The following is a 25,196-nucleotide window of genomic DNA, read 5'->3' as shown; positions in this document are numbered from 1 at the left end:
GAGAGAGAGAGAGAGAGAAAAAGTGCGAAACAGAGCGCGAGTGGTCGCGCATCGATCTGCACAGGCGCACCGAGTTCTCCTGGCGGACGTTGGACACTTTTCACTTCTCACTTTGTTGTCTGGCCGACCAACATGCTCGTCAACTATTTGGTAAGCGTCTCTTTTCATCTTTGTCTTGTTCTCACGCGGGACATCAGCGCGTGCGCCGACTCGGCTCGATCATGACGGCGAAGACAATGAAGCGCTTGACTGTGTCAACAAAGACGCCAAAGTATCTTTTGATGACGTCCGTGTGCAGCTGCTGCTGGCGTTGAGCGGGTGGCGCTGTGACATCATGGTGGCGTACGTCTTTCAGGCCAGCCGACCGGCCGAGGGCGGAGACGCCCCGCCCGCGCACACCAAAGGTGAGACTAAGCCCCGGGAGACTTTGGAACGGCACGGATGACCGGCTCCTCCCCGGTCCCCGCTTCCATGTACCCCCCCTCCCCTGACCCCTACGTGTCCGGTTTCTTGCGTCCCCGCTATCTGCCGCGTCCCATGTCCGCTTTCTCGATGCCCACCGTCTCGTGTTCCTGCTTTGCTCCGCCTCCCCGCGATGTCCCGGCTCCCCTCCGCCGTGTTCCCGCAGTGGTGTCCGAATGGGTGAGCTCGTCAGGCTCGTGCAAAGGTCGCTGCTTCGAGCTGGAGGAAGCCCAGCCGCCGGGGTGCCGTTGCGACAACTTGTGTAAAACCTACTACAGCTGCTGCTCCGACTTTGATCAGCACTGCCTCAAAACAGGTCAGTCCTCACACGCGCGCCGGCGCGCACGGAGTCCATGTTGATCCCGCGTGCGGCCCGTGTCGCTAGCGGGGCGCTTCGAGTGCCGTCCGGAGCGTTGCGGTGAGGAGAGGAGAGACGAACACGCCTGCCACTGCACCGATGACTGCCTGGAGAAAGGAGACTGCTGCTCCAACTACAAGGCGGTCTGCAAAGGTAGCGCCGAACGTCCCGCTTGACATGGCCGACTCCTTCCCGCTCCCGTCTCAAGTTGACTACTTTTGCCGCCATTGTCCAGGTGAGGAGTCATGGCTCCAAGGAGACTGCGAGGAGATCATCACTGCCGAGTGTCCTGCCGGGTGAGTCGGCGGAAAGAAATTCTCTTCCTCCGCTGGCGTGGGGCAAGCAAATGTTTTGTGTCGTTTCTGGTGCTCCGCAGTTTTGTCCGACCGCCGCTCATCATGCTGTCCGTGGACGGCTTCCGAGCGTCCTACCTGAAGAAGGGAGTGTCTGTCATGCCCAACATCCAGAAACTCAGTAGGTGGCCCCAGAACCCACTCTGCACCTTGACCCCAAAGTGCACTGCGCGGCGCCATGTCGCGTCTTCTGCAGTTTCGGTCTAACGGCTTCCTCCCACCAGGATCATGCGGGACGACTGCTCCGTACATGCGGCCCGTCTACCCGACCAAGACCTTCCCGAACTTGTACACGTTGGCCACGGTGAGTGAGGTGTGACCCGCCCATATGCGCTGAGTCGAAACCGGGGGGCCACCGGTGGTCGCGTGCCAGGGGTCCCCGCACTGCAGCCGACGGCGGCTAGTTAGGACCTTGGCGACGTCCCAGGGGTCTGCCAGAGATCGCTCGGGGGCTTGCGCTACATCGAGACCTGGGCAGTCGCGAGGGGCCACAATTGCCAACGCGCAGGCACCACCCCGTGGCGGTTGGCCCCGATGGGGGGCTAGGTCCACCGGGGCTGGGCAGTTGATGTTCTGACAGGGATGGTGACGCCTTGTCAGGGCCTCAGGAACATGCGCCCCAAGTCCCCGTGGGGTCGTGGTTGGTGTGTGGAGACCACTAGCTTCCGACACGCCAACTACGACCTCGTGGGGACTTGGGGCGCATGGGGTCGAGCTGCCTTGTTCCACCGCCCTGCACTCAGGACTCATGGTGGGTGGCGATCTGCCAGGACCTCAGGAGCTCGCCAGGGGCGGTGGTGCGACGGTACTCACCGCACGTGACGTTCCACCGTGTCCCACCTCGGCAGGGCCTCTACCCGGAATCTCACGGGATCGTTGGTAACACCATGCACGACCCGGTGTTCAACGCCACCTTCAATCTGCGGTCCCGAGAGAAACTAAACCATCGCTGGTGGGGCGGGCAGCCGGTGAGTGGTGGCGGCGGCGGGCGTACGGGCGGCGACGTCACCCGCTCTTTGCTCTCACGCGTCGGTCTGCTCCGCAGATCTGGATCACAGCGAAGGAACAAGGCGTCAAAGCCGGAACCTTCTTCTGGCCCTGGTACGTGGACTCTGCTACTGACGTACTCGGTACCGGTCGCTTCCGTTAGCGTGGACTCCCCTTTGCTGATGATGTCATCACCGTGGGTTCAGGGTCATCGAACTGGAGAGACGCATCCTCACTATCCTGCAGTGGCTGAAACTGCCTGACCAACAAAGGTCCAAGACAACGCGCTTCAGCCGGGCTCGGCGTCCGCTTTTAACCCCTTTGTGTTGTCGTACGCTGCTGGCGTGTCCACAGGCCTTACGTGTACGCGGTGCACTCGGAGCAGCCCGACACATTCGGACATCGCTGGGGCCCGCTGAGCAACGAGGTGAGGACAACTCTGTGATCCACTAGTTGGGGAAAAAACCGAATCCCTCCGGAGTGGGTGACCCTGCAACAACAAAAAAATTCCAAATGAGCATCAGAAACTCAGTGAGAACGTAAAACAAGTCTCTCGCGTACTTGGCCGATTTGGAGACCGCGAAAGAAGCTCCGCATCAACCTCTGAGTTTCAGGATTGGGGGGGAAGGAAGAATGAAGCATCCATCGGCCTTGCTCTCATTCCTTCCTCCATAATCAGCACAAAAGGATCGTGACGGAACGATCCGGGGCCACTCTTCCCCGACGAAAGTCCCCATCGAGAGCGGAGGGACTCGGCGGTAGCTACGGAAACGTCAGAAAATAACACTCGGGCCAAGTATGATCCCGCGTGTTTGCGCAGCTGGACAACACACTGCGGCAAATCGACGGCGTGATCGGTCAGCTGATGAACGGCCTGAAGCAGATGAACCTCCATCGCTGCGTCAACGTCATCGTCGTGGGCGACCACGGTGAGGCCGCCCCCCGCCACCCGAGGACGACCACCGTCATGACAATTTAGGCATGCTCCCCCGCAGGGATGGAGGAGGCGCACTGCGACCGCACCGAGTTCCTTAGCAGCTACCCGCTCAACATCGACGACATCACGCTCATCCCGGGCTCGCTGGGCAGGATACGGCCTCGGGACGCCAAGTCCGCCACCTGTGAGTCACCGCTCGCCGCGACACGTTTCGCGCCGCTCGGCGTCTGCTTCCTGCCGACTTGGCAGCCACCGCTTCCTACTCGACTTGCCGAGGCAGAGGCAGACCGCTGCCTGGACTTCCTCGTACGGAGCCCATTTTCGGTTGCGCTCGGATTTATTGCTCCGCGTTCGCCAACCTGCTCGGCGCCGGTTCGCCATCTGGTCATCTCAGACCACCAGACACGTTCCGCTCCGCGTTAACGTCCTGCTCACAAAGCTTCGACTTGGTCCGCTTCCCGCTGAAGCTCGGCCGCCCCGTTCTGAGCGCCCGCATGTGTGTCGCCCCACAGACGACCCCCGGCAGGTAGTCGCCAACCTGACGGTGAGTGCGGGGCGCCGCCCCGGCGAGCGTTGCGGGTGGTTTTTGACCTTCTGCGGGGTTGCAGTGCAAGATGGCGACGCAGCACTTCACGCCGTACCTCAAGCAACATCTGCCCAAGAGGCTCCATTACGCCAACAACCGCCGCATCGAGGACGTGCACCTGCTCATGGAGAGGAAGTGGCACGTCGCCAGGTAACGCCGTCCCCCATCACCGGCTCGTCGGCCCGCCACCTTTCTCACACGCTCACTAACGCTCCATGCGACGCTTCCGCCCGTCACCTTTGATTTTCCTGAGCCTGACGCCCTCGATCCCGCGTCCGCAGGAAAATGCCAGAAAAGATGCGGCCGCGCTGCGGTTTCTTCGGCGACCACGGCTTTGACAACAAGATCACCAGCATGCGGGTGCGTCGACTTGATTTGTGGTGGTGGTTTTCCACGCGAGTCCTGACCAAGTTCTTGCTCGACCTATAGACCATCTTCATGGGACACGGGCCCAGCTTCCGGTTCCGCACCCAAGTGCCGGAGTTTGACAACATCGAGCTGTACAACGTCATGTGCGGTAAGTGACGCGAGCGCCGAGAGCACGCAAGCGAAGGTGACCCCGCCCCTCGCTCAATCGCAGACCTTCTCGGCGTGAAGCCGGCGCCAAACAACGGGACGCATGGGAGCCTGAACGGCATGTTGAAGTCGCCGCCTTTCCAGCCGCGAATGCCGGAGGAAGTGTCGCCGCCGGCACGGGACGAGGAGCCGGCGGAGGTGCCGGCGGCCGCCTTTGACCTCGGCTGCAGCTGCGATGACGAGGTCAGGTGACGACACCCACTAGGGTGGGGGAAAGTGGCGCCCGCCCCCAAAAAGGTCTTTGACATTTTTGCGGCTGCTTGCAGAACAAAGTGGAGCCGAACGTGGAGGCTTTTGGCCCCGCCCAAGATGGCTTCTACGACTACAGTACGTGTGTCCCCCCCGACCCTCAATCGCGTCACCGCTCGTATCGCAACTCGCCTCTCTCCGAACCGAATCCGACGGAGCGGTGAAGGTTTGAGAGTTATTTGCTAGGCTAGCGGAACTCGCTTTTTGTCAAGGTTCGTTGAGGGTCGTAAAGACGGCGCCCAACAGTTTTCATGGTCGCCGACATTTTTTTTTTGGGGGGGGGGGCAACGTTGGCAACCTTGAAGCAACCCCGACTAGAAACCATCGTTGGACACGGGCCGAACATCTGCCCAAACCTCCTCGACATCATCCCCAACCTTGCCCCCCACCCCCGACCCCCGCTCCCTCGGATGCCGTCAGCCCTCATCTGTTGCTTGTTCCGCAGACGTGACCCAGCTACCTTTCGGCCGCCCCGCCGTCATGTTTGACGCTCGTTACGCTTTGCTGCGCCACTACGACTTCATCAGCGCGTACAGCCGCCAGCTGGCCATGCCGCTGTGGACGTCCTTCACGCTGCCGTCGCAGGTACGCCGGCATGCCCGCGCCGCCGCCTCGGCTCGGCCAGCGCCCGCTCCACCTTTGTCACGTGCCGGCCGGGTGACGCGAGCGTGGGCTACGGTGACAGAGGGAGTCGATGAGCGGGCGCGCCTTTGGGCAAACGTGACCGAGCTATTTTTCACCAGGACGATACGCTTCCTCTTGCGGAAGGCTCCGCCGGCAGCCCGTGCCTGCGGCGAGACCAGCGAGTGTCAGCCGAGCACGCCGCCAGCTGCGGCGCCTATGAGCAGAACCGCCTCCTTGACTACGGCTTCCTCTTCCCACCCGGTAGACACGTGCGTGCGGCGGCAACGTGGCGGCGGCGGCGCCTGCGTGTCAAGTCAACTTGTTTTTTTCGGTTTCTGGTCCACAGATTTGGCGTCGTCACCCGAGTCCAAATATGAGGCCTTCCTCATCACCAACGCGGCACCTATGTTTCCCGCCTTCACCAGTAAGTCAGGCGCCGCCTGCATCGCCCGCGATGTCGGAGCAGAGCTCTCGGCGTCTTTGCTAGCCAGACAAAGGAGGCGCTGTCCTTCCCGGGATGAAGCGTCCCACCGCGTCTCGGGTTCATGCCATAACGCGGCCCTTGGGTGAGCTAACGCGTCTGCGCCTGCCCTCAGGAGTGTGGCGCTACCTGCAGGGGGCGTTGCTTCGGCGCTACGCACAAGAGAACCGCGGCATCAATGTGTTGGCGGGACCCGTCTTTGACTACAACTACGATGGACGCCGCGATACCCTGGAGGAGATTCGAGAGTGAGCACGCACTAATCCGCGCGAGGTGAGCGAGCGCCGACAGTCACCCGGGGTAACCGCGATCGCGTGCGCAGGTGGTCTCCCGGCACGCCGCCCGTGCCCACCCACTACTTCACCGTGGTGACCGGCTGCCGCCAAGCCAACCAAACGCTGGACGAGTGCGACGGCGATCTGCGCGTCTTCGCCTTCCTGATTCCTCACCGCGACGACAACAGCGAGACCTGCAAGGTGAGTTCCGCCCCACCGTGACGAGGTTGCCGGCTAAGGCGGACTCGGTCACGTGCGCCCGCCCTGCGCGCAGAGCGGAGACGGCGAGCAGCTTTGGGTGGAGGAGCTGCTGCAACTTCATACGGCCAGGGTCCGAGACGTGGAGATACTCACGGGGCTCGACCTCTACCGGGCCACCAACCAGAGCTACGACGCCGTCCTGAGCCTCAAGACGTACCTGCACACCTTTGAGACGGACGACTGACGCCTAAGCGCTCGTTTCTAAGCGTAGGCCCGGCTGACACCAAACCTCCCGGCACCCAAACGAGACAGACAGACGACCGACCGACCGACCCAACGACACCCGACAGACCAGCCGGCGGAATCAGACGGCCGACCGCCTGACCTCCCGATGAGTGACCAGCTTCCAGCGGACCCAGCGACCCCTGACCCGACACAGCACACCTGAGCAAAACAAAAAGATGCCTAACCAAGAGACGCCACCCCGCACAACTGACCGAAAGACAAAAAACGGGTACAAGCTTCAAACTCTTTACTTTTGGTGTTCCTTCAACGTTAAGACGGGAGCGTAGCGGAACCGAGTTCTCTCCGAGTTCTTGTCCGATTGTGTCCAAATCCAGTGAAGGCAACATGTGGACACGCGTGCGTTCAACTCCTGAACTTTTTGCTCGCTCTGACGTCAGCGCCTTTGTCGTCAGCAGCCCCCCCGCGGCATGGCGGCTCCCGGGCTTGACGCTGCGCTCGGGGGAACACCGTCCGGCTCCCGGCTCTTATTTAACACATGCAACAAAATAACATTGGCACCAGTAAAGGACTTTGCCGTGTAGAGTGAACTCTTTTGTCGTTTCCAATTTGTCGGAGCTCACTTTTCAGAAAAAAGAATTTAGGGGGGGATGGGCGCACCCGAAAAGCCATTTAGCAATGTGTAGACAAAGGGTTTTTGCGTCGCCTGAAATTGGATCGTTGCTCGGAGTGAAGCCGACGCCGCGGCCAGAACCGAACCGCTTCCGATTGGCGAGCGCACAGAAGCTGAGCAAGTCGGGCAAAGCGCTCCCGCCACAGACACTAAACATGTTTGTGTGCAAAACGAGTTGATTGATTGATTGAGGCGCATTTGAAACGGAACGCAAGACGAGACAAGGCAAGAATGGTCCTACCTGAGGTGCACGAACACCAAATGGCTTGAGTCCAAAGCCTCCTTTTGGCCCCAAAGCCCTCTTGACTCCATCGACAGTTCCAACGAGACAGGCCGGTCCTTTTGGTGGCAGGTCGCCGAAGCCCTCCGTCGAACACTCGGCGTGTGCGTCTCCATCTTCGGCGTCTTGGGAAACAGTGACTTCTTTCAACGCTGTCACGTTGTGCCCGAAGCGATAGAATGATCGCTTCGTGCACAACAAAATAAGGAAGTGGATCCCCGAAATAGCAGACACAGAAAAGGTTTGTCAGAGAACAAACGAGGGTTTAATACAAAAACACAAAATACCCATCCGGGAGAAACAACAAAAAGCGCTGTTCAAAAATAAGGACCAGGAATGAATTAAGGAGGTGACAGAAAACGCTTGCGGGAAAAAAAGCAAGGACAATGAATTGGCAACTATAGAAATTCACACGAGCGGATATAAAGACGCGCAATTACAGCCACAAGGCAACGAATGGAATTAGTAGTAAGCGAGAGAATTGGCACGGCGTGGAATACTCCGGCAGTAAGTGAACTGCCAGAGCGCACAAATAAAGCCCGTGTAATTAGTCCCCAATGGGTGACAGGTGTGTAGGTGGCAACAGGGCCTGCCCCCTGCTGGCAAACACGGGACATGACAAACGCGCTTAGGATTTTTAAAATTTTTTGTGGGGGAGCGGGTCTCGTCTTTCCCTCCTCCCGTTTGATGTTGAATAAACCAGAACGTGTTGATGCTTTTTTTTTTTTTTTTTTTTAATTCTCGTACACATTCAAGGCTTCTGAGTGGCGGCCGTGGGGCGGGTCTTGAGCCGCAGCAGCTCAGGCATCGGTCGCTGACTCTCCTGGTAGAAGTCCAACCCTGTGATCCACTCCACATCACGGACTCGGGCTTGATGGAACCAAATGTGATCCTCCACCCAAGAGGCTTCGTCTTCGGCGCTCTGTTGAAGCAAATTCATTGGAACTTTGGCAACGGTAGCGAGCGTTTTCCCCGACCTTTCGGTCTCGTTTGGCATCGACACGATCGCGAAGCTCGCGTGGATCTGAGCGGTCTGATCATCGCCTCGAGCGGGCGATAGCATCAGATCTGGCGCGCGCGTTGGGAAGTGAGGCGCTACCTTGCAGCTCTCAGAGGTGTCCGGCCGGTGAGGCAAGAGGAAGGCCACGGCGCGCAGCGGCCCGTCACATTCTCGGAGCGGTCGGCCTGCGTTCCGGCAGCTGGTCAGCACGGCAAAGTAATGCGTGGGAACCGACACGTTGCTCGGTGTCGCCCACCTGGAAGACACCGCGTGGCGTGAGCGTATAGGCCGGCGGACCTTCATGCTATGTCAACAATTTGAATGACAATTTTGAACCATATCGCCACACTTTTGGTTCTTCTTTTAACATTTGAAAATGGTGCGGCCCTCGAGTCCGTTTTGAAAGGGAAATGCGGTCCCCGTTTGGTCCCCCCCGCCCGCCCTGGGCTGCTCTTACCGCTTGATGAGCTCTGGCCGGTCATGGCGTCCATCATGGTCGTAGTCAAAGGCGGGGCCCGTCAGCACGTTGACGCCGTTGTAAACGGCCGCGTATTTCTTGAGCAGGGTGCCGTGGAAGTAGGCCCAGATCCCTGAAGGCACGACGCAAGTCCAACATTACAAGTGAAATATTCTTGTCCACCCAAAACTAACTATTACAACAGCATACGGAGAAATTTGCAGAAGGAGCTAAATGTGGGGCCGAACAACGGTAATCGCCGGTCTAATGGCCGACTTCACATTCCAGAGCGCCCGGTAGCAGACGGGCCGTGATGCTGTCGTTTCCGGGAAATCTTTTCCATTTTGGCGCAGACGCTTCAACTGGGCGTTCTTTTTGTTCGCCGCATTGCGGAAGGCGGATCAGCTCCCAGAGAATGGGCACCGCGGTGGACGCTGACGCTGTCGGTCGAAGCTAGCGGCCAGCGCGCTAGCAACGCCAAGAGCTCGGCACGCGACAAGCGTCCGGTACGTACTGTGGAACTCGGGGTACATGGGCACCAAGTGGCTGCTGAGCAAGGCGTCGCGTCGCTCCGCCATCAGACCTGCAACACCACAGGAAGGTCATCCAAGGCCGCTCAAGGTCACGGCGTAGCATGTGGACGACGCGTACCGGGCGGGTACAGGAAGGCCCGGCGGAAGTCGCCGTAGTCGTCGCAACGACGACTGTCGGCCGGAGGAATTCGGACGTCGGCCCGCAGGCAGTCGGCGCCGACGGGCGGCAGCGGCTCCGAGTTGCTCTACCAAAAGAAGGGTGGGGAAACCGCATCAGCACGTGTGGCAAGTAACCAAGTACCAGTACTGCCGCTTCCCCTTGGAATATTAGTCCCACGATCGACCGGTAAAACAGGAGGTTCGCCTTTGGGATTAGCTCCCCTCTTCTCCGCCGCAGAACCGCACGGATGGAGTCTGCGAGGCACTAGACGCTGGCCCAGACCCTCGCCCGGGATCTGGCGCTCCATTCATGAGGAACCTTTAACCTTATAATGTGAACTTAATTGTGCGATCGTGTGACGGTGAACTATTTTCACCCGTGTGCGGCGGCAGCAATACGCTTGGGTTCATTTCAGACTTCTTTCCTGCGACGAGATGAAGCGGTACTGAAAGTCCAGACTTGAGAGTCTAGCTGCGGCGCGACAACTAAGCGAGTTGTTCTGCCGGCGGGCTTACCGGCATGTCCACGCTGAAGGAGCTCCACAGCGCCATCTTCAGGTCGGCGCTGTAGGCGCTGACGAACGCCTCCTGGTGGAGGATGCAGTAACGCTCCCGGTGCCGCAGCGAGCGAGGCCGGCCGAACATCAGGTGTTTCCGTCGCGCCGCGGCCTCTGCGGCAATCAGAACGGGCGGAAGGTTCATTTGCGCAAAGGCGGCGGGCCAACACGCGTGAGGCGGGCTCACCTTGAGCGGACGTCATGTTGAGGCGACGGTTGGCGGCCATGACGTCGTCTCCGCTCTAAGGGGGAACACCGGCGGCCAGCAGAAAGCATGACAACAGTCCCCAGGAACGCCGGAGACGCTTACAGTCACCATAAAGGCGATGCCGAGCAGTCCCAATAACGGTAATAGAAAGGGTAACGGGGCCAGTAACCGCTCCAGACACAACATCAGGGTGTTAACGGTGAACTGCATGCCAAGTAACAGTAACAGGCACAATCCCAGGCACAGGATCCGGAACGGGCCCGGTCAGACAAAGCGTAACCGGGCCAGGAACTGTGCCAGAAACAACGACGGCCCCAACGCGGTAAGCGTAACGGACGGACGCGGGCACGCACCATGTGGGGACAGGAACAGGCCAGAGGGTCTTGCGGCTGCAACGTGCCAAGGCGGCACTCGCCGGGCACGTTCTGCTCTGGCGGGGCCAGCGGGGTGTAGAAAGGCAGTCGCAGCAGGTGGTTCAGGCTGCCGTGCGTCCCGTTGTTGGCGGCCGGCGAGATCTGCAGCACGTCTGCGGTCCAAAAGTCACAAAAGGGCTCGTGAGGGCGGCGCCGTCGCAAAGGAGGCGGCGCGCCGGTGGCGCGGACTGACCGCACATGAGGTTGTAGAGCTCGACGTTGGCGAAGGGTTCCGCTTCCGTGCCGGAGGCAAACTTTGGACCGTGGGCGACAAACATGGCCTGGTGGGAAGGAACAAAGCGGCCACGTCGGCGTGTGACGTTAGCCGGCCGCGCTGGCGCGAGACGGTCGGGACTCACGTGCATGCTGGCCACATCGTTGTCGTAACCGTGCTGGCCGCCGGAGCAGAACCGCAGCGACCCCGGAAGCCTGAAAGCAGAGCGGGGCAACTGATGAGGGGCTGCGTGGCGGCGGCAACAGTCGGGGGCGTGAGGCGAGCACCTCTCCAGCAGCCATTTTGGCTCCACCAGCACGTTGACGTCTTCGATGCGACGGCTGTTGGCGTAGTGAAGCCGTTTGGGCAGGTGCCACTTCAGGTACGGCCGCAGGTTCTGCGTCGCACCTTTGCACTGGCAAACGGCAGTGGCCGCAATGTCGCATCTCCAACGTGCCATGTACAATACATGCTTACCGTCATGTTGGCGACAAGTCCGGCAGCATCCACTGAAACGCACAACACACACACGCGACTGATCCTGGTCCCGTTCCTGTTGCTAGTTAGGGTAAATGGAACCGTTTCTGTTCCTGTTCATATCAAAGCTGGAGTTACTGCCTATTTTCCTTTACTAATTGGGGTACAAATGCTTTTGTGGTACTAGTGTGGCCGGAGTGTTGGAATGGCGAAGCGTTGGGGGGGGGGGGGGTCACTGCAGGATAAATGAAGAGCAACGCGGATTTTCTTTGCAAGAGGCCCAGCGCTAGCATTTCAAGATTCCGTTCCTGGCCCGTTACTAGGGAGTCTAACTGTTGTGATCCTGTTCCTGCGAGGAGACGGTTGCCATCCAAGGGGCCTGGCGTCTGCAAATAAGCGCCTGACCTTTTCTCAAGCGCAAACAACCAATAAACGTTGTCGTGTTTTCCCATTGACGCGACTGGCGCCCGGGAAAGACACGTTTTGGAATGCTGCCTTCTCAGAGAGAGAGAGACACGCAAGCAGGGAGGGGCAGGAGCAAGGCCACCCCGCTATCCTCCCCATCTGCTGCCACAGTTTAATACATTCATTTGACAAGTTGGCAGAAATCGTTTGGGCACAGTAGCAGAATTGCTGGAGAGATAACCCCCCCACCCCCCGGCAACCCCCTTCTCTACTCACAGTCGGCGCCCGGGTTCTTGGCCCGGATGCGTCCAAAGGGTCCCTCTGTAGCGATGTAGTCGCTGACGTCCCCTAGAAGCTCCTGCAGGTTTTCCTTCCTGTCGCAACTGGTCTCCTCCATGCCTGTCGACGCACAGTCGAAAGCTACTTCCTGCTTCCGAGCTACTTCCTGCCGCCGCGGTTGAAACGTCGCAGCAGTTACCGTGATCGGCGACCACTATGACGTTGACGCAGCGGTGAAGTCCCAGCTGCTTGAGTCCGTTCATCAGCTGACCGACCACCTTGTCCACGGCTTTTATGGACTGGGCCACCTGCAGCGGAGTCACATGACAACAGTCGGCGCTGTGTCGCCCGTCTGACCCCACAGTACTCTCTCTCATTCCGGCCAAGAATATTCTCGCGACGGGGGGAGGGGGGCGGGGGGGGGGGGGCGAGCGTACCCCTCCACTGACAGGACCGAAGCTGTGTCCCGATTTGTCCGGCTCCTCCAGGTACAGGGTGTAGAAGTCAGGTCTGGAGGAGAAGGGACAGCGCATGAAACCGAGGCTCACGAGCTCCGACCGGGGACTTGAAGCCGAGGCACCTTTGCCCGTCCGGCAGCTGGAGCCACTTCAATACCGTCAGGACTCGCTCCTCAAACGGGATTTTCCTGCGGGGAACAGCAGTCAAATGCACAGCGCGAGCCCGACGTCCGTTCGACACGCAAACCGAAGACCCCGGTACCCGTTGTACGGCCGGTAGATGTCCGGGAAGCTGCCGTTTATTTTCACGTCCGATCCGGGCCAGAAGAAGGTCCCGGACTTCAGCCCCTGGTACTTTGCCGTGTGCCAAATCTGCAGAGGAAATCCTGCTCCGTCATCCGCGATGCAGCCAACCGACGTTTGGCCACTTACCGGCTGTCCCAGGTACCACTCCGGGTTCTCCTTCTCCGGACCCGACAGCGTGAAAATGGCGTCCATCACCGGATCGTACATCACGTTGTCAATCAAACCATTGGACTCGGGATACAGACCCTGGCAGGAGAAGGGGGGGGGTCGATTTCGTGGTGTGGCCGCAGCCCAACCATGACCGTGTGTCAGCGTGTTTTTGTGTGCACGTTACCGTCACAATGCTGTAGTGGTTGGGGAAAGTCTTGGTGGGAAAAGATGACTGCATGTATGAAGCTGACGCTCCGCATTTCTCTGATTAAAAAAAACAAAAACCAACAACTATAAAACCAATTATTAAAAAAAAAGGATCATCTCGAAGGAAGACGCATGCTAGTCGGGGCTTCACGCGAGTAGCAGGGCCTAAGATGGCAGAACGCGATCGTGAGCACTCACGAAGTTTGGCGAGCACCGGGATGAGCGGGTTCCACAGGCGCAGGTAGTCGGCCCGCAGGCCGTCCAGAGACACCAGAAGCAGCGGTTGGCGCTTGAAGCTAGCGCACCAGAACAAGGCCCGTCATAGCGCCTGCCGAGGCACGAGTACGCGAGCGTGCGAGTGTGCGTTTGCGCTACCCTGGTGGACAGGAGGGGCGTGACAGGTCCTCGCACTCGTCCTCCACCCACTGGCTTTGTCCTGCCGGCGCACACGAGTCTCACGGTCAAGCTTCGCCGCGCAGGCGCCGCATTTTGCCGCCTCTCACCTTGGCACACGTGCCGGTAGTTGCTGCAGCAGTCAAAATTCGCAGAACAGTCGTCGGAGCAGTGGCACCTGCTGGTGGGCAGCCTGGTCTCGCCACAGCGCAGACGCGTGCATTCCCACAGTTCCGCTGCACACACGCACGCAGGGTTTGGCCAGCCGCTCGGCCAGGGCGACCGCTCGCGCCGAGGTTCCGACGTTCTCTTACCGGGGGCTTTGCAGAGGTCGTGGTAGTCGGGGCAGCAGGTTCCGCTGTCCCCGCAGGCGTCGTCACATCTGCACCCGGGGGTGTCACCGTCGTACGGCTGGTAGCAGCGATTCCTGCACGAAGTCCGCGGTCCCACTTTGGGGCGACAAAGCAAAAGCCGAGTTGGGGGCGTTTGCCCGGTGTGAAAGGGCCGCGAGGTCGGCGCCGCGCCACAATGCCCGCGTGGGGAAATGCCGACACGGCAACCCAACCAGGAAGTCAACGCGGAGGCAGGCGGTCCGCGGTGCAGAATGCGGGGAGGCCCGATCCCGGAAAGCATCCCCGCACCTCGCACGTGGCTTTCCGAGAGAGACTTGAGAAAGACTCGCTGGCCAATATTGGCTCACGGTCGTTTTGGAAAGGGCGCGGCAATAATGTCATTAAGGACGCTCAGTGTACTCGATGACTTGACCTCATAAAGATCCCGAGCTAGCGATAGGGACTCAGGAATGAGTGAATGATTGCAAAGGCCGGCAATCATTGGGCAAATATTCATTCCCTCCCGATGGCCTGGAAGTTGCTGAGCGGTAAACCTCTTCAAACACTTGAGGGACTTTTTTTTTGTGTGGATTCGGTCATCTCCTTGATGACGCAACAACCACGGCGGCAGCGCGAAAGTCGCTCTGCGACTCGGAGTTCACCTCTGTCTCGGCACCTCCGCAGTTCCAGACCCAGTCCCAGTCCGAGGCCCAGGATCAGCGTCACCAAGGATACGGACAAGACGCACACCTGAGAAAAACAACAAGTTCACAACCCATGTTGTTGTTGCTCGGGTCCTGGACGGGAACCCTCCCGAACAGCGCGGCAACGCCAGCAAATGAAAAGACTGCCGAGGCCAGCTGAAGCTCATTTGTTGCTAACGAGAGGCCGCCGACTCAGAGTCGAGACCGGCTCGAATGCGATTGGCCACGAAGAGGGGGCAAGTCGACTCAAGAGGCTCACCGCATTCATTCCGTTACATTCCCGCAAGTGACGTTTGAGATGCCGCCCCCTTTGTACTGTGCGTATTTGACTCCCCAGGACCACGTTACTTTGCTTCACCTGTGTTTCGTGGAGCGCGTCGGGACGATCCCAGACAACCACTTGCCACGTTTGACTCGGTTTGATTTGGTCTCCTTTTCAACGGAGCTGTATGGGTCAAAGGTCACGGCGAGAGAGGACCGGCGCTTGAAACGCGGCGCGACCCGCCATCTCCGACACCAATCGTCGGCGGCGTTTCAGGCTTCCGCGGCTCTCCGGGAACTGCGCTTGCCCACCCCTGCTCCCCGTCGAGTCTGGGATTCCTTTCCGATCAACACTGTTGAGCCTCCGTCGCCCGAACCGCGGCGGGTTTTTACCCACGCGTGAAGGCAAAGATGGTTACTCACCAGCAGGATCAGCTTCCTCTTGTTCGGCGCTGCCTTCATGGCGCACGCGAGTCCTGGAGAAAATGACGGCGATGATGTTGAGGCGGTGAGCGAGGACGGCGGCCGGCGACCTCCGGACTGCATGGGCGTGACTGCGTTCACTGATTAAGCGGGAGACGCAGATAAGGCCGGACACGCATGTACCCACGCACGCCGCCGCGGCCAAACATCGTCGAGCCTAATCAGGCGTCAGAGAATTGAAACGAGATATGCAAGGAGAGAGAGAGTCGGTTTGCCATTCGGTGCTGTCCGGAGGCCTCGGCCAGGCGACATGACGATGGCGAGAGATGAACGCTGAAATGGGACTGGACCCCCACCAAAATCATTCCCACGTAGGCGGAGGTGGCCGAGCAGCCGAGACACACCTTCAGAAATGGACGTGCGACTTCGTCAAAAGTACTCAAGTTCAAGGGCTTGAGATTGGCAACGTAAGATGGCCGCCGATGGCTTCGATCCTCGCAACGGCGAGTAAGCGCCGTTGTTAGTCCATTCAAATCAAAGCCCGTGACAAGAGAAGATGATTTGGTAACATTGGGTTAACGAGACTTTATTCACCAATACCGTCTTCGGAAAAGCGCCCGGTCTGGAAAAGGAAGAAAGGGACTGCCAGCGTTCATTCTGAGCGCCATTCCCAAGCGTTCGCCGGCGGGGGCTCCTTTTGATAGAGCCGTCGGGTCTCCGATCGACGGCGCTTCAGCGGTCGCGTCGTTGGCATCGTTTGGGGAGACGTCCGAGCCTATGGCGCCGGAGCGGAGGCGGGCAGGGACTTGGCTCGCCGACGCCCATCCGGACCCCGGCGCGGCGACGTCTTGAGGGAGGACCAGCGTCGCCGGGGCAACGATACGGCGGGAACGCCGCAGGCTAATGGGAATTCACGACACACTTTGTTACAAAGGTCACCCAAAAACACGGAGCGCGCTTGGACCGGAGCGCCGTATTCTACAATACTGCTGGAGTAGGAGTTGATTCGTAGGACAGTACCGACGTGTCTGGAGTACTACTGGTGCGGTCATCGTCAAAGTGTTCACAGCTTTACCGTCGTAGTCGTCGAGGTCTAAGAAAATTGTCACAGTCCGAGTCTCGGTCAGAGTGGTAGGAATAGATTGGTGGTGTCTTACTGGACTCGTTTTAGTTTCTTTGTTGGAGGCTAACGTTAGAGGATAACGCGGTCAGCATTTGCAGCGCATCCTCGTGTGTCATGTGTTTTCTCAGGAGCATCTTTTCGCCTCTCCTTACCTGGCACAACGGCGCCACTGGGGCTCAGGGGACTGGGCAGACTGGGGAAACCCGTGGGACCGGGGGCAGTCGGGGATTCGGCGGCCGACGGGGAGAGCGGCCACTCGGGGACGACACCGGCGGGCGCTTTGGACCTCGGGGCGGCCTCAGCTAGGGATCGGTCTGCGTCCATGGCCAAGTTGGCTGGAAGGACATTGCGCGATCACAAATGTAGGAAATGAGCAGTGGTGTTCTTTTTCTTTTTTGGGGGGGGGGCCATATTGTGATGTTAAGGAGTTATTAAGAATTGGGTTGCATCACTGAATAGCCACTGAAAGCGATCGACGCTTAGGCAGTAGCATCAGTGCTTCCATTAGCGTTAGCGTGGACTTACCCATGTGGCCTTCTTCTTCTGATGACTCCAACTAGACCCCCCCCCCCCCAAAAAAAGGAATTCTTTAGTTTCATTCTGTCTGTTAAGCGTTCCAAGGCTTCCAGAAGGAAAAGCAGCCAACCACACACTTCGCATACTTCCAGTACCTACTTGGAGTAATTCCCCACTGACAACAGCCTGACTGACTGTTCTTAGCGCCCCATTTATCAACTGATAATATCGCCTCCACCCTCCCTCCCTCCGTATCCGGACGTCTTCAGGCAACAGGCGGGGCTCACCCGAAACCGTTTGCCAGCCAATCAGCGGCACGTCCCCTCCCCCTGACAGTTGGGAATCCTTGACCCCGTTGCCATGGAAGTGAATGGTTTTGTATCGCGGTTACCTCGCTCACCTTGCGAGCGGCCATTTTCTCCTGCCGTGCCTTGATCTCCGCCAGGAGGTCGGCGCCCATGACGGGGATGCCCACGTGCCGCGGAAGCGGGGGGCCGTCCTCCTGGGGACGCGCTCTGAGGGACTGCCGCTGTCGCGAGAAGGGCGACGCGGGCGTCGACTCGTCCGCGAACATACCCTGGCGGGGCGCGGGCGTAGGGACGGGGGACGCGGCCCCTATATTTTTCTCCGAGCGGGATGTCCGCCCTTTGGCGAGGTTGAAGAAGCCACTCCTCGTGGAACCCCGTTTCTTATCGGCCGGCTGGTGATCGTTTGACGGCGCGGCACGGCGTCTGCGTGGCGAAGAAGGTGCGCGTGATTGCTGCGTATCGGGTTCGCTCAAGGGAGCGGGCGCCGTGAGGATCTCACTTCAAGCTGACTTGCAGGACTTTCTTGGAGAAGAACTCGTCCACACCCTCGTCCAGCTTTCCCATGGTGCCCTGAAGCCCCAGCTGCTGCGGTGCCTCACGCTGCAAGAAACCAGAAGGTAATACCCGAAGTTTCACGCGGTATCCCCGCCCGACCTTTGTGTTCCCGGTGACCTACGCCGACTCTACTGGGTTTGTTTCGCCTCCTGGCTTTCGGCCGCACTTTGGTGTGATGCTGCAGAGGCGGCGGTGAGGTGAGAGGCGGGAAAATGACCATCGGATGTGGCGGGGAGGAGGGCGGCGGAGACGAGAGCAGTGGGGACGAGGGCGGCGGGGACGAGGGCGGCGGGGACGAGGGCGGCGGGGACGAGGGTGGCAGGGACGAGGGCGGCGGGTCCACCACATGAACAGGGACCTCCTCCAGGGCCTTGTCCAGGTCAAACTCCATCTCTGAGATGAACGCCCCAGGTTTCCCACGGAAAGTCAAGAAAGAGGGAGCGCATCCGCCGCAACTTACCAAAGGCCACGGAGACCGGTCGCAGCATCCGCACCAGAATACTCTTCCGTTTGGATTTGGCCGTCACCTGGGCGGAAAGATGCGCCTTTACGACTCAGCCAAGAAACCTCACCGGGAGGAGGAGAAATTCCCACCACGGAAGCGTCCGCTTGGCCTTCCGCCTGGCCGCCCTCCGGATGAAGGACCGTCTCTTCCAAAACCTCCTGAGATTCGGGACGTAGCGCGGGTTGGCCCTGCCTCGCCACGTGGCTGGCCTGCAGATGGACGGACGCGAGCGGGATGGAACAGATGGCGGCAAGACGGGTGAAGGACGGAAGCCACGAAGCGAGGGGGGCCGGCCGGCGGTTGAAAAGTAGAGGAAAATGGAAACTGACCAGCGTGTGGCGCCACATGGACAAAGAGTCCAGGATCCGGTCTACGATGCGATCGGAGAAGAAGGACGCCACGCTGAGTTTCAGCTCACTGGGGATCGAGACACAAGCCGAGAAGGACCATCGGAGCTCATTGCGAGGCGGAGGCTGAGGTGCCGATGAGCAGAGGGCGCGCCCGCCGCCACCTGATCTTGTTGAGGATGTCCACGCCTGCCTGTTCAAGGAGCGTCTTGGTGATGAATGCGCGAGGGACGCTCATCTTCCCCGCGCCTGCCTTCAGCAGGTCTGCACCCAGACCGCTCATCTTCATCACGTGAGGACACGAAACCGAGGCCGCTTCCAACATGGATGCCAGCATCGTCTGCGGGGACCAGAAGAAGCCACACAAATGCCACAAGCGAGGCGCACCGCTGCGCTCCCAGAACTTTGCCAGCAGAACTTGCGACTGGCTTGAAAGTGTGCGTGCGCAGACGAGCTTTCGGGGTGTGTGCCCACCTCCAGCTCCTCGTCCATCACGGCCGCCACCTCCGCTGCCACGGACTCCAGTTTGCCCCGGACGGCGCCGCGGAGACGGTCCCCCTCCAGCCGATAGAGGCTGGGCAGCAGCTGGAGGGGTTCAGAGCGGGAAGAAGCGCGAGTCAAAGTTGGACTCGGATCCGGCGTGGGTTCATAGCTCAAGTCCCCCTACGGTCTTGGAGTTCCGTGCATCTCTCATCAGGTTTTCCGCCACTTTCATGTCCTCCTGTACCGCGCGGTCCTGGGAGAACGCCAGCGAGTTCAGGTGATCCTGAACCTTCACACACATGGTGTCCATCATCTGCACAGAGGACCGGAGGGTCAGCGAGAATCCGGTGCCCGGTCGTGGCGCCCGCCAAGGCCTGCCTGCTGCGTGGCGCTGGTGACGATGCCCTGCTGCAGCCGGTACGCCTGCTCCCGGAGGTACTTGCGGCTCTCGTGGTTCCTCAGCAGGAAGTGCTCCATCTGCACACGGAGGCAACACGCCAACGGTCACGGTAGAAGAGTGCCGCTCGGCAATTCCCCGAGCAAAAAAGGATCCGGAACCTTCAGCAGAGCATCTTCCGTCTTTTCTGGGTTGGTCTTGAGCGCCTGGGCGGCGTCCACGATGGGAACGGGCATGAAGCGGATGGTGAAGTTCCTGACGGCGAGAAAACACGACTGAGCGTCATCGGCCGATCGAGCGATAGCGGTTACACTGGCGGTTTCGACGTGAAATGTCGCTTATGCGCTCAATGTCTTTCTTCTGTTGACTCGCTTTCCGGCTCGATCCGAGTCGATTCCGGCCTGGACCGGCAGAGCGTGACTCACTTCTCCAAGGCAGATGCCACTTCCTGCAGACCCCGAGGGCTGACGTTGTTCCTGTCCCAGATGAGTGTCCTACAAAAGGTGACAAAAAGCCTGTGGGCAGCAAAACGTGGACCGCGGCACGAGACCGGCGCAAGTGTGCGCTCACCTGAGCTTGGTGTTGATCTGCAGGGCCTTGGCCAGCATTTTGGCGCCCATGTCACCCATGGCGTTGCCGCTGATGTCGAGCCGGGTCAGTGAGGTGTTGCTTCCCAGGGCGTTGAGGACCACGACCAGGTCCCCTTTCAGCCTGGAGTCGGCCAGCGACAGCGAGCTCAGCGGCTAGGCGACGCCAAACGACGTAAGCCGCGAGCCGCAATCGTCGGTCGGAGTCGGAACGCAGGTGGCGCTCACTCACCGACTCCTCCTCCTGGATCAGACGGACCAGGTCGCTCAGGACCGGCGCCACGTTCCTGCCACGAGGCGACAAGAGTGTCAAGCGCCTCGCCCAGATAACGAGCCGCCCGCCGCTGCTCGAGGACTCACTTGGACTTGATGCTCTGGAAGTTTCTGCCCAACGAAAGGTGGCGGATCGAGCGGTTCTTGGCCAGCCAGACCAGCAGGGTGCTCAGGTCCCCGTCCAGACCTGACAGTATACAAGACGACGTGAGGACCAGCTCGGGTGGATTCGCCGGTGTGCTAATGCGCCTCGTTTTGATCGCAGATCGCGCCGGATCTCAGCTGACTTATTGCCAGAGGCCGGCCGGGCGCACCCCAGACCGGTCGCCGGTCAATCGCGGGAAAAACAACCACCAAAGGGCCATTTCTTTGTCTCTGAATGAAGCGAGCCTGCGAACGCGGGAGGAAGCCGTGCGAGCATGGCCGTTTCCCGCAAATGCCACACGCGGGGCGGGGGAGAGATAGGCGGGCACCGTTATCGGAGATGTCCAGACTGGAGATGTTGGGGATCTCGGCCACGCAGCCCTCCAGAATCTGAGAGCCCGCCGAGCGCAGCTGCAAGTCAAAGGAGAGAGCGGCGCAAGTGACTCAACCGCGGGGCCGCCTGGGACGGGACCCGGTTGCCTTTTTGATGGTTACCTCGCAGCCGCTCAGGTCCAGAGAAACGTCGCTCAGGTTGGGGTTGCAGCCCAGGCCCAGCAGCAGCGCCCTGACAAGACATCAACGGGCGCGTGAAGAGCTTTCGACGTGTGCGGCAAAAGGGGATGGACCACTCCATCGACCGGTCCCGTGGATCGGTCGGCGCTCCTACGCACTTCAGAGCCTCGGCGGGAAGTCTGCATCCGGATACGTTGACGGAGCTCAGAGCCTGGCTCAAGCTGAAGAACTGCTTGAAAGACGCTGGCACCTCCCTGCACTTCCTGAGGGCACGACCAGGCAACACGGGCCTCATTTATGAATGGGCGGTGTCGGCGAGAACTCTGTGACATCCGGTTCGCGGTGACGGATAGTCATGCTCGTCACGCAACAGTTACGCGTCTTGGTCACGTGTTTCACCTGTGAGAGTAGAGTGTCTTGGACATGTTGAGGACACGTAGACGCTTCAAACATCCTCTGAGCAGAGACGCTGATGTCTGACACACACACACACAGCAACAATGAGTCGACTGGAGACTTTGGAACGAGAGCGCATGCGTGTTCACCTGCTCCAACGAACAGTCAGTACAGGACAAATCCAAAACTTCTAAGCTGTTGTCCTGACTCAGGAAGTGGTGGAGGTTCTGCGAAGAGCAAGACAATCCAGTTGCTGACATGTCACGAGCGTGCGGCTCACCTGGAGCGCCACCTGCAGGTCGTCCCCTCTGAGCGAGTTTCCCGCCAGGTGGAGGTGTGTGAGGGTGGCGGCCATGGCGGGGTTGGCAAGCAGCGCCTGAGCCAGGAGGTTCACGCCTGACGCCCACACGGACACGGATGAGCGGGGCGGGCGCTGGGGGGGGGGGGGGGCGGATGCGACGGACGGGACGCACCTTTGGGGGACAACGAGGTCCTGCTCAAGTTCACCTTCTTCAGGCCCGTCGCCAGTTTGCCCAGTTGAGCGCCCAGAGCCCACATGCCTTCAGCATGTGCGCGCACACACACACACACACACACACACGCACATATGTGAGGTATTTGTGGACATTTTCTCATGCGTGTGTGTGTGCGTGCGCGTGTGTGCTGAACCTTTATCATCCAGAGAGTTGTTGCTCAGGTTGAGGGTGTGCAGCGCGGAGGCGGGGTTGTGACTTAGCGCCAAGGACAGCTTGTGAGCAAAGTCACTGAGGGGGAGGGAGGGAAAGATGGGGGAAAAAAAACAAGACATCGAAGCAAGTCAACGTCATTTCGCCCGCTCTGACCTTCTGAGACCGACGTTGTCCAGGACCAGCTCCTCCAGGCAACTCGATCGGGACATTACGCGGAGGATCTGCTCACACACGTCTGCCGACTACACACACGCATGCGCAGAGAGGTTAACCTTCGCTGCCCCCCCCGCCCCCCACACCGGCACTTGCCAGTCTTACCAGCTTGCAATCTTTTGCGACCAGCTTGGTGAACCACTTGTTGTACTCGAGAGTGCCAACGATGGCCACCAGATCCCTGCGCCACACGCAAGGAGACAGCAGCGGCAGCGGTCGCAAAACACGCGGCAACATTGGACCAGACCGCGCATGAGAGGAAAACACCATCATGTCGACAACGCGCGAGACCTTTTGAAGGGGGTCTCGGCATCGGCGGCCGCGCGTGCACTCACCTGCCATCCAGGTGACTGAAGTCATGCAGGTTGAGTTCTGTGGTGTCTTGGCTCAGGTAGATGGTGTCCACGTCCTGACGCAACAACACAACGCGAGATGGCTGGACACCGCGCGCAAATCTCGATCGAGAATCATATGTGATCGTCTTGTGGAACGGTTCCCACCCGTGCGGCCAACCCAGCGTGATCCGATTTCATCTGAGGTGACGATCAAGATAGAATCCCGAACAGTAGAAAAGTTTACTATGCGGCACTGACCCATTGGACCTCCTCCCTGTAGGCCAGGTTGAGACTGTCACAGACGGCCCGGTACTGATCCGAGAATCCTCCTGGACCAAACAGGACTTGGAGTCAGTCGGTCTGTTTGCAGATCAAAACGCCGGAGCCCCACCCCGTCGGCCAAGGGACCGTACCGCAAGGGCCAAGATCGGCAGGGTCCTGCTGCTCCCAGACGGCCTGGAGGGCGGCCCGTCGCTCGCAAGGCGCCACGTCAAACTTCTTCAGCGGGTTCCTGGTGGGGGGGAGGGGGGGGGGGGACAGACAGAGCACCTGTGAAGCATGAGGCCACCAAAGCGACATTTTCAGCCTCCCCCCCCCGCTTGCTACTTACGTGTCCGGGCAGATCCTGGTGAGACACGAGCCCAGATGGGTGATGACCTGGTCACTGTCCTCCTGGGAACTAAACCACAGCGTGCAAGGGCCACGCCCGCACTCCAGTAGCACCTGCGCGTGCGCACACGAACAGGAACACACACACACACACACACAGCACATGGCCTCATGACCCTGCTCCATGGAGAGCACTCGAGAAGAAAGTGTGACTTTCAAATGTGGCACTAACCGCTAACAGCTAGCGTGTTGCTAACAGCCAGTCATATCTGACATCTCACCTCAGTGGGCTTGTTGCTATGGAGACCGAGAATGTCCAGGTAGCTGAAGGAGTGCTCCACCTGCACACGCCACCACACATAAAGACATATACACACACGCAACCGAGACATCCACTGACCTTGGAAGGGATGCGTGCTGAGAGCAGGAAGGCTCGATGTGATGTCAAGGCCTATACACACACACACACACACAGACGCGCACACACACACACACACACACACGCACACAAAGTAAGTGTTTCAAAGCTAAGGCGTTCTTCTGAAGACGTGCCCACTTTGTCGCATGACCAAGAGGTGGTGTCGGCCAGGGGGCCCTTCACCACCTCGACCGCTGACGCTTCGGCGCATGTCACCATGCGTGGGCTCCACCGTGGTACGCGGGCGCCAGCGGTCATGTCCGTACAAGCCCACATGCGCTCACTTTCCGGGGGAATGTCGCCCGAGACAGAGATTGCGAAAGGCAGCGTGAAGCTCACGCGGGCACCGGCTGATGGAATAGAATTGAACCAGCAACCTCACCGATGCGCAGCGCTTCCGCAAACAAGGAAGCCGCAAACCGAGAGGAGCTGGATGAAGTTCCGTTCCATGAGGCCTCGCGCAGCAAGGGAAGACAGACCCGTGAGGTGGCGGAGGTCAAAGGTCACTCACCAGCACTTTGTTGTCCACCTTTTCACCTTTGACCTCCAGCTGAAGTTGGCAGCTCAGGGTCAACTTGAGGCTCGGCCCCACCGCCTCCCGAACGCTCTCTGCACGACGACGACATACGGTATGGGCAGGGAGAAAAAAAACGACTCTCCGGGGCATCGAAGAAAAAAAATCAGCGAATCAATCGAGCCATGCGTATGTTTTGTGGCAATATTCTTTTTGCATGTGACTGGCAAACTTTTGCCAAAGTTGCAAGACGGCACCAGAACCAGCACCAGCGCCCAACTCGGGAACGACCTCCAAGCAGCGTTGGGCATGCTTTCGGGCTACGAACTGTTCCCAGTCAACGGCCGACAATCGGGTCTTCTGGCAGCCGGGTCGCCGTGGCTTTAGGAGCCGCTTTGGGACCCAGTTGGGGATCGCTCAACAACTACAAGAACCGGTACCGGCACCGCTCGCCCCCCTGTAATGCGTCTGTTCTCACCGAGCAAGTCTTCTGGGAATTCTGACGGCTCCATTTCTGTCTTCGCTCGTCCGGGAGGAACCTTTTCGCCTTTTCTCCTTCTTCCGCGGCCAGCATGGAAACAGAAACACCCAAACACAAGCCCGAGCAAGTCCGAGAGGCAAAAAAAAAAAAAAAAAAAAAAAAGCATCCCCAACAGCGCCGCCCCCACTTCGCGCGCCTGCAAGACGCCGCGGGGAGAACGCGGCATCATGCACGCGCGGAACAGAGCCGTGCAGCCTCCTGGGCGGTGGGGGGCGGCGGCAGCGTCTTTTTGGCTACGCTGGCGTCCCTCGAGAAAGGCGAAAAAGTAGTTTGGGCACCTCATTGTGACAGGATAAAAATTCTAAAAATAAAATAATAAAAATTCTACTCGCTAACACGGAGCAATTTGTAGGCCAAGTTTTTTGATGTTTTGATCATCAAACTCATCGACAAGCATTTTGAGAATCGCTTTCTCGCCTAGCGCCATTCTCTAAATCAGTGTTTTTCAATCTTTTTTTGAGCTAAGGCACATTTCTTTCATTGCAAAAATTCCGCGGCACACCACGACC

The 25,196-nt window shown here is 59.3% G+C and overlaps 3 protein-coding genes across 10 annotated transcripts; 1 reads left to right on the top strand and 2 right to left on the bottom strand.

Moving 5' to 3' along the window:
- LOC127603518 (ectonucleotide pyrophosphatase/phosphodiesterase family member 2-like) lies at positions 1-6,922 on the top strand. Of its 2 annotated transcripts, XM_052069838.1 has the most exons (25): positions 1-150; positions 299-404; positions 629-778; positions 848-973; positions 1,056-1,116; positions 1,197-1,294; positions 1,398-1,477; positions 2,022-2,141; positions 2,219-2,274; positions 2,367-2,432; positions 2,515-2,587; positions 2,981-3,089; positions 3,156-3,281; positions 3,610-3,641; positions 3,706-3,833; positions 3,965-4,043; positions 4,113-4,200; positions 4,264-4,442; positions 4,526-4,586; positions 4,954-5,093; positions 5,252-5,393; positions 5,479-5,556; positions 5,729-5,861; positions 5,936-6,089; positions 6,163-6,922. In XM_052069838.1, the coding sequence occupies exons 1-25, from the start codon at positions 133-135 to the stop codon at positions 6,331-6,333; spliced, it is 2,574 nt and encodes an 857-aa protein (XP_051925798.1). In that variant the 5' UTR covers positions 1-132; the 3' UTR covers positions 6,334-6,922. The 2 variants fall into 2 exon arrangements, with proteins under 2 accessions (XP_051925798.1, XP_051925797.1); XM_052069837.1 differs by lacking the exons at positions 1-150; positions 299-404 and having other exon boundaries at positions 430-778.
- A 1,003-nt stretch (positions 6,923-7,925) lies between these two features.
- Positions 7,926-15,635, bottom strand: LOC127603517 (venom phosphodiesterase 1). 2 transcript variants are annotated; one of them, XM_052069835.1, is made up of 25 exons: positions 15,222-15,635; positions 14,496-14,583; positions 13,816-13,950; positions 13,612-13,737; positions 13,484-13,544; positions 13,307-13,404; positions 13,086-13,165; positions 12,878-12,997; positions 12,708-12,817; positions 12,568-12,633; positions 12,425-12,497; positions 12,187-12,295; positions 11,985-12,107; positions 11,304-11,335; positions 11,114-11,241; positions 10,972-11,041; positions 10,806-10,893; positions 10,553-10,725; positions 10,179-10,233; positions 9,951-10,105; positions 9,385-9,520; positions 9,257-9,325; positions 8,743-8,875; positions 8,385-8,541; positions 7,926-8,207 (listed from the first exon to the last, which is right to left on the bottom strand). In XM_052069835.1, the coding sequence occupies exons 1-25, from the start codon at positions 15,342-15,344 to the stop codon at positions 8,037-8,039; spliced, it is 2,679 nt and encodes an 892-aa protein (XP_051925795.1). In that variant the 5' UTR covers positions 15,345-15,635; the 3' UTR covers positions 7,926-8,036. The 2 variants fall into 2 exon arrangements, with proteins under 2 accessions (XP_051925795.1, XP_051925796.1); XM_052069836.1 differs by lacking the exons at positions 7,926-8,207; positions 11,304-11,335 and having other exon boundaries at positions 8,396-8,541.
- Positions 15,636-15,791: 156 nt separating this feature from the next.
- Positions 15,792-24,782, bottom strand: LOC127603510 (F-actin-uncapping protein LRRC16A-like). 6 transcript variants are annotated; one of them, XM_052069816.1, is made up of 36 exons: positions 24,625-24,782; positions 24,144-24,241; positions 23,615-23,665; positions 23,496-23,555; positions 23,216-23,328; positions 23,019-23,116; positions 22,864-22,934; positions 22,606-22,679; positions 22,376-22,451; positions 22,211-22,299; positions 22,038-22,132; positions 21,842-21,928; positions 21,661-21,764; positions 21,518-21,595; positions 21,372-21,448; positions 21,131-21,235; positions 20,955-21,024; positions 20,789-20,870; positions 20,403-20,502; positions 20,275-20,329; positions 20,026-20,198; positions 19,881-19,949; positions 19,617-19,710; positions 19,437-19,535; positions 19,243-19,371; positions 19,050-19,160; positions 18,740-18,915; positions 18,558-18,645; positions 18,318-18,437; positions 18,184-18,250; positions 17,845-18,116; positions 17,668-17,768; positions 17,252-17,591; positions 16,870-16,900; positions 16,497-16,679; positions 15,792-16,121 (listed from the first exon to the last, which is right to left on the bottom strand). In XM_052069816.1, exons 1-36 carry the CDS (start codon positions 24,656-24,658, stop codon positions 15,997-15,999), a joined length of 3,795 nt encoding a protein of 1,264 aa, XP_051925776.1. In that variant the 5' UTR covers positions 24,659-24,782; the 3' UTR covers positions 15,792-15,996. The 6 variants fall into 6 exon arrangements, with proteins under 6 accessions (XP_051925776.1, XP_051925777.1, XP_051925780.1 ...); XM_052069817.1 differs by having other exon boundaries at positions 17,261-17,591; XM_052069820.1 differs by having other exon boundaries at positions 20,026-20,166; positions 20,275-20,286.
- Between the last annotated feature and the right edge of the window lie 414 nt (positions 24,783-25,196).

This window comes from Hippocampus zosterae, chromosome 7, assembly GCF_025434085.1.
Source record: "Hippocampus zosterae strain Florida chromosome 7, ASM2543408v3, whole genome shotgun sequence".
NCBI lineage: Eukaryota > Metazoa > Chordata > Actinopteri > Syngnathiformes > Syngnathidae > Hippocampus > Hippocampus zosterae.
The sequence above is the reverse complement of the archived record's forward strand: the minus strand, read 5'-3'. Positions and strand labels throughout refer to the sequence as shown.

What these genes read in the sequence shown, in the direction of transcription:
- LOC127603518 (XM_052069837.1), top strand. Translation starts at nt 442, where the DNA reads ATGACCGGCTCCTCCCCGGTCCCCGCTTCCATGTACCCCCCCTCCCCT. An exon ending in ACTGCCGAGTGTCCTGCCGG is followed by an intron (nt 1,117 to 1,196) that starts GTGAGTCGGCGG and finishes GGTGCTCCGCAG; the next exon opens with TTTTGTCCGACCGCCGCTCA. An exon ending in CCTTCACGCTGCCGTCGCAG is followed by an intron (nt 5,094 to 5,251) that starts GTACGCCGGCAT and finishes ATTTTTCACCAG; the next exon opens with GACGATACGCTTCCTCTTGC.
- LOC127603517 (XM_052069835.1), bottom strand. Translation starts at nt 15,344, where the DNA reads ATGCAGTCCGGAGGTCGCCGGCCGCCGTCCTCGCTCACCGCCTCAACA. An exon ending in CGACCTCTGCAAAGCCCCCG is followed by an intron (nt 13,738 to 13,815) that starts GTAAGAGAACGT and finishes GCGTGTGTGCAG; the next exon opens with CGGAACTGTGGGAATGCACG. An exon ending in CAGCTGCCGGACGGGCAAAG is followed by an intron (nt 12,498 to 12,567) that starts GTGCCTCGGCTT and finishes CTTCTCCTCCAG; the next exon opens with ACCTGACTTCTACACCCTGT.
- LOC127603510 (XM_052069816.1), bottom strand. Translation starts at nt 24,658, where the DNA reads ATGGAGCCGTCAGAATTCCCAGAAGACTTGCTCG. An exon ending in TGCCGATCTTGGCCCTTGCG is followed by an intron (nt 22,935 to 23,018) that starts GTACGGTCCCTT and finishes TGTTTGGTCCAG; the next exon opens with GAGGATTCTCGGATCAGTAC. An exon ending in CGGAAGATGCTCTGCTGAAG is followed by an intron (nt 19,536 to 19,616) that starts GTTCCGGATCCT and finishes CTCCGTGTGCAG; the next exon opens with ATGGAGCACTTCCTGCTGAG.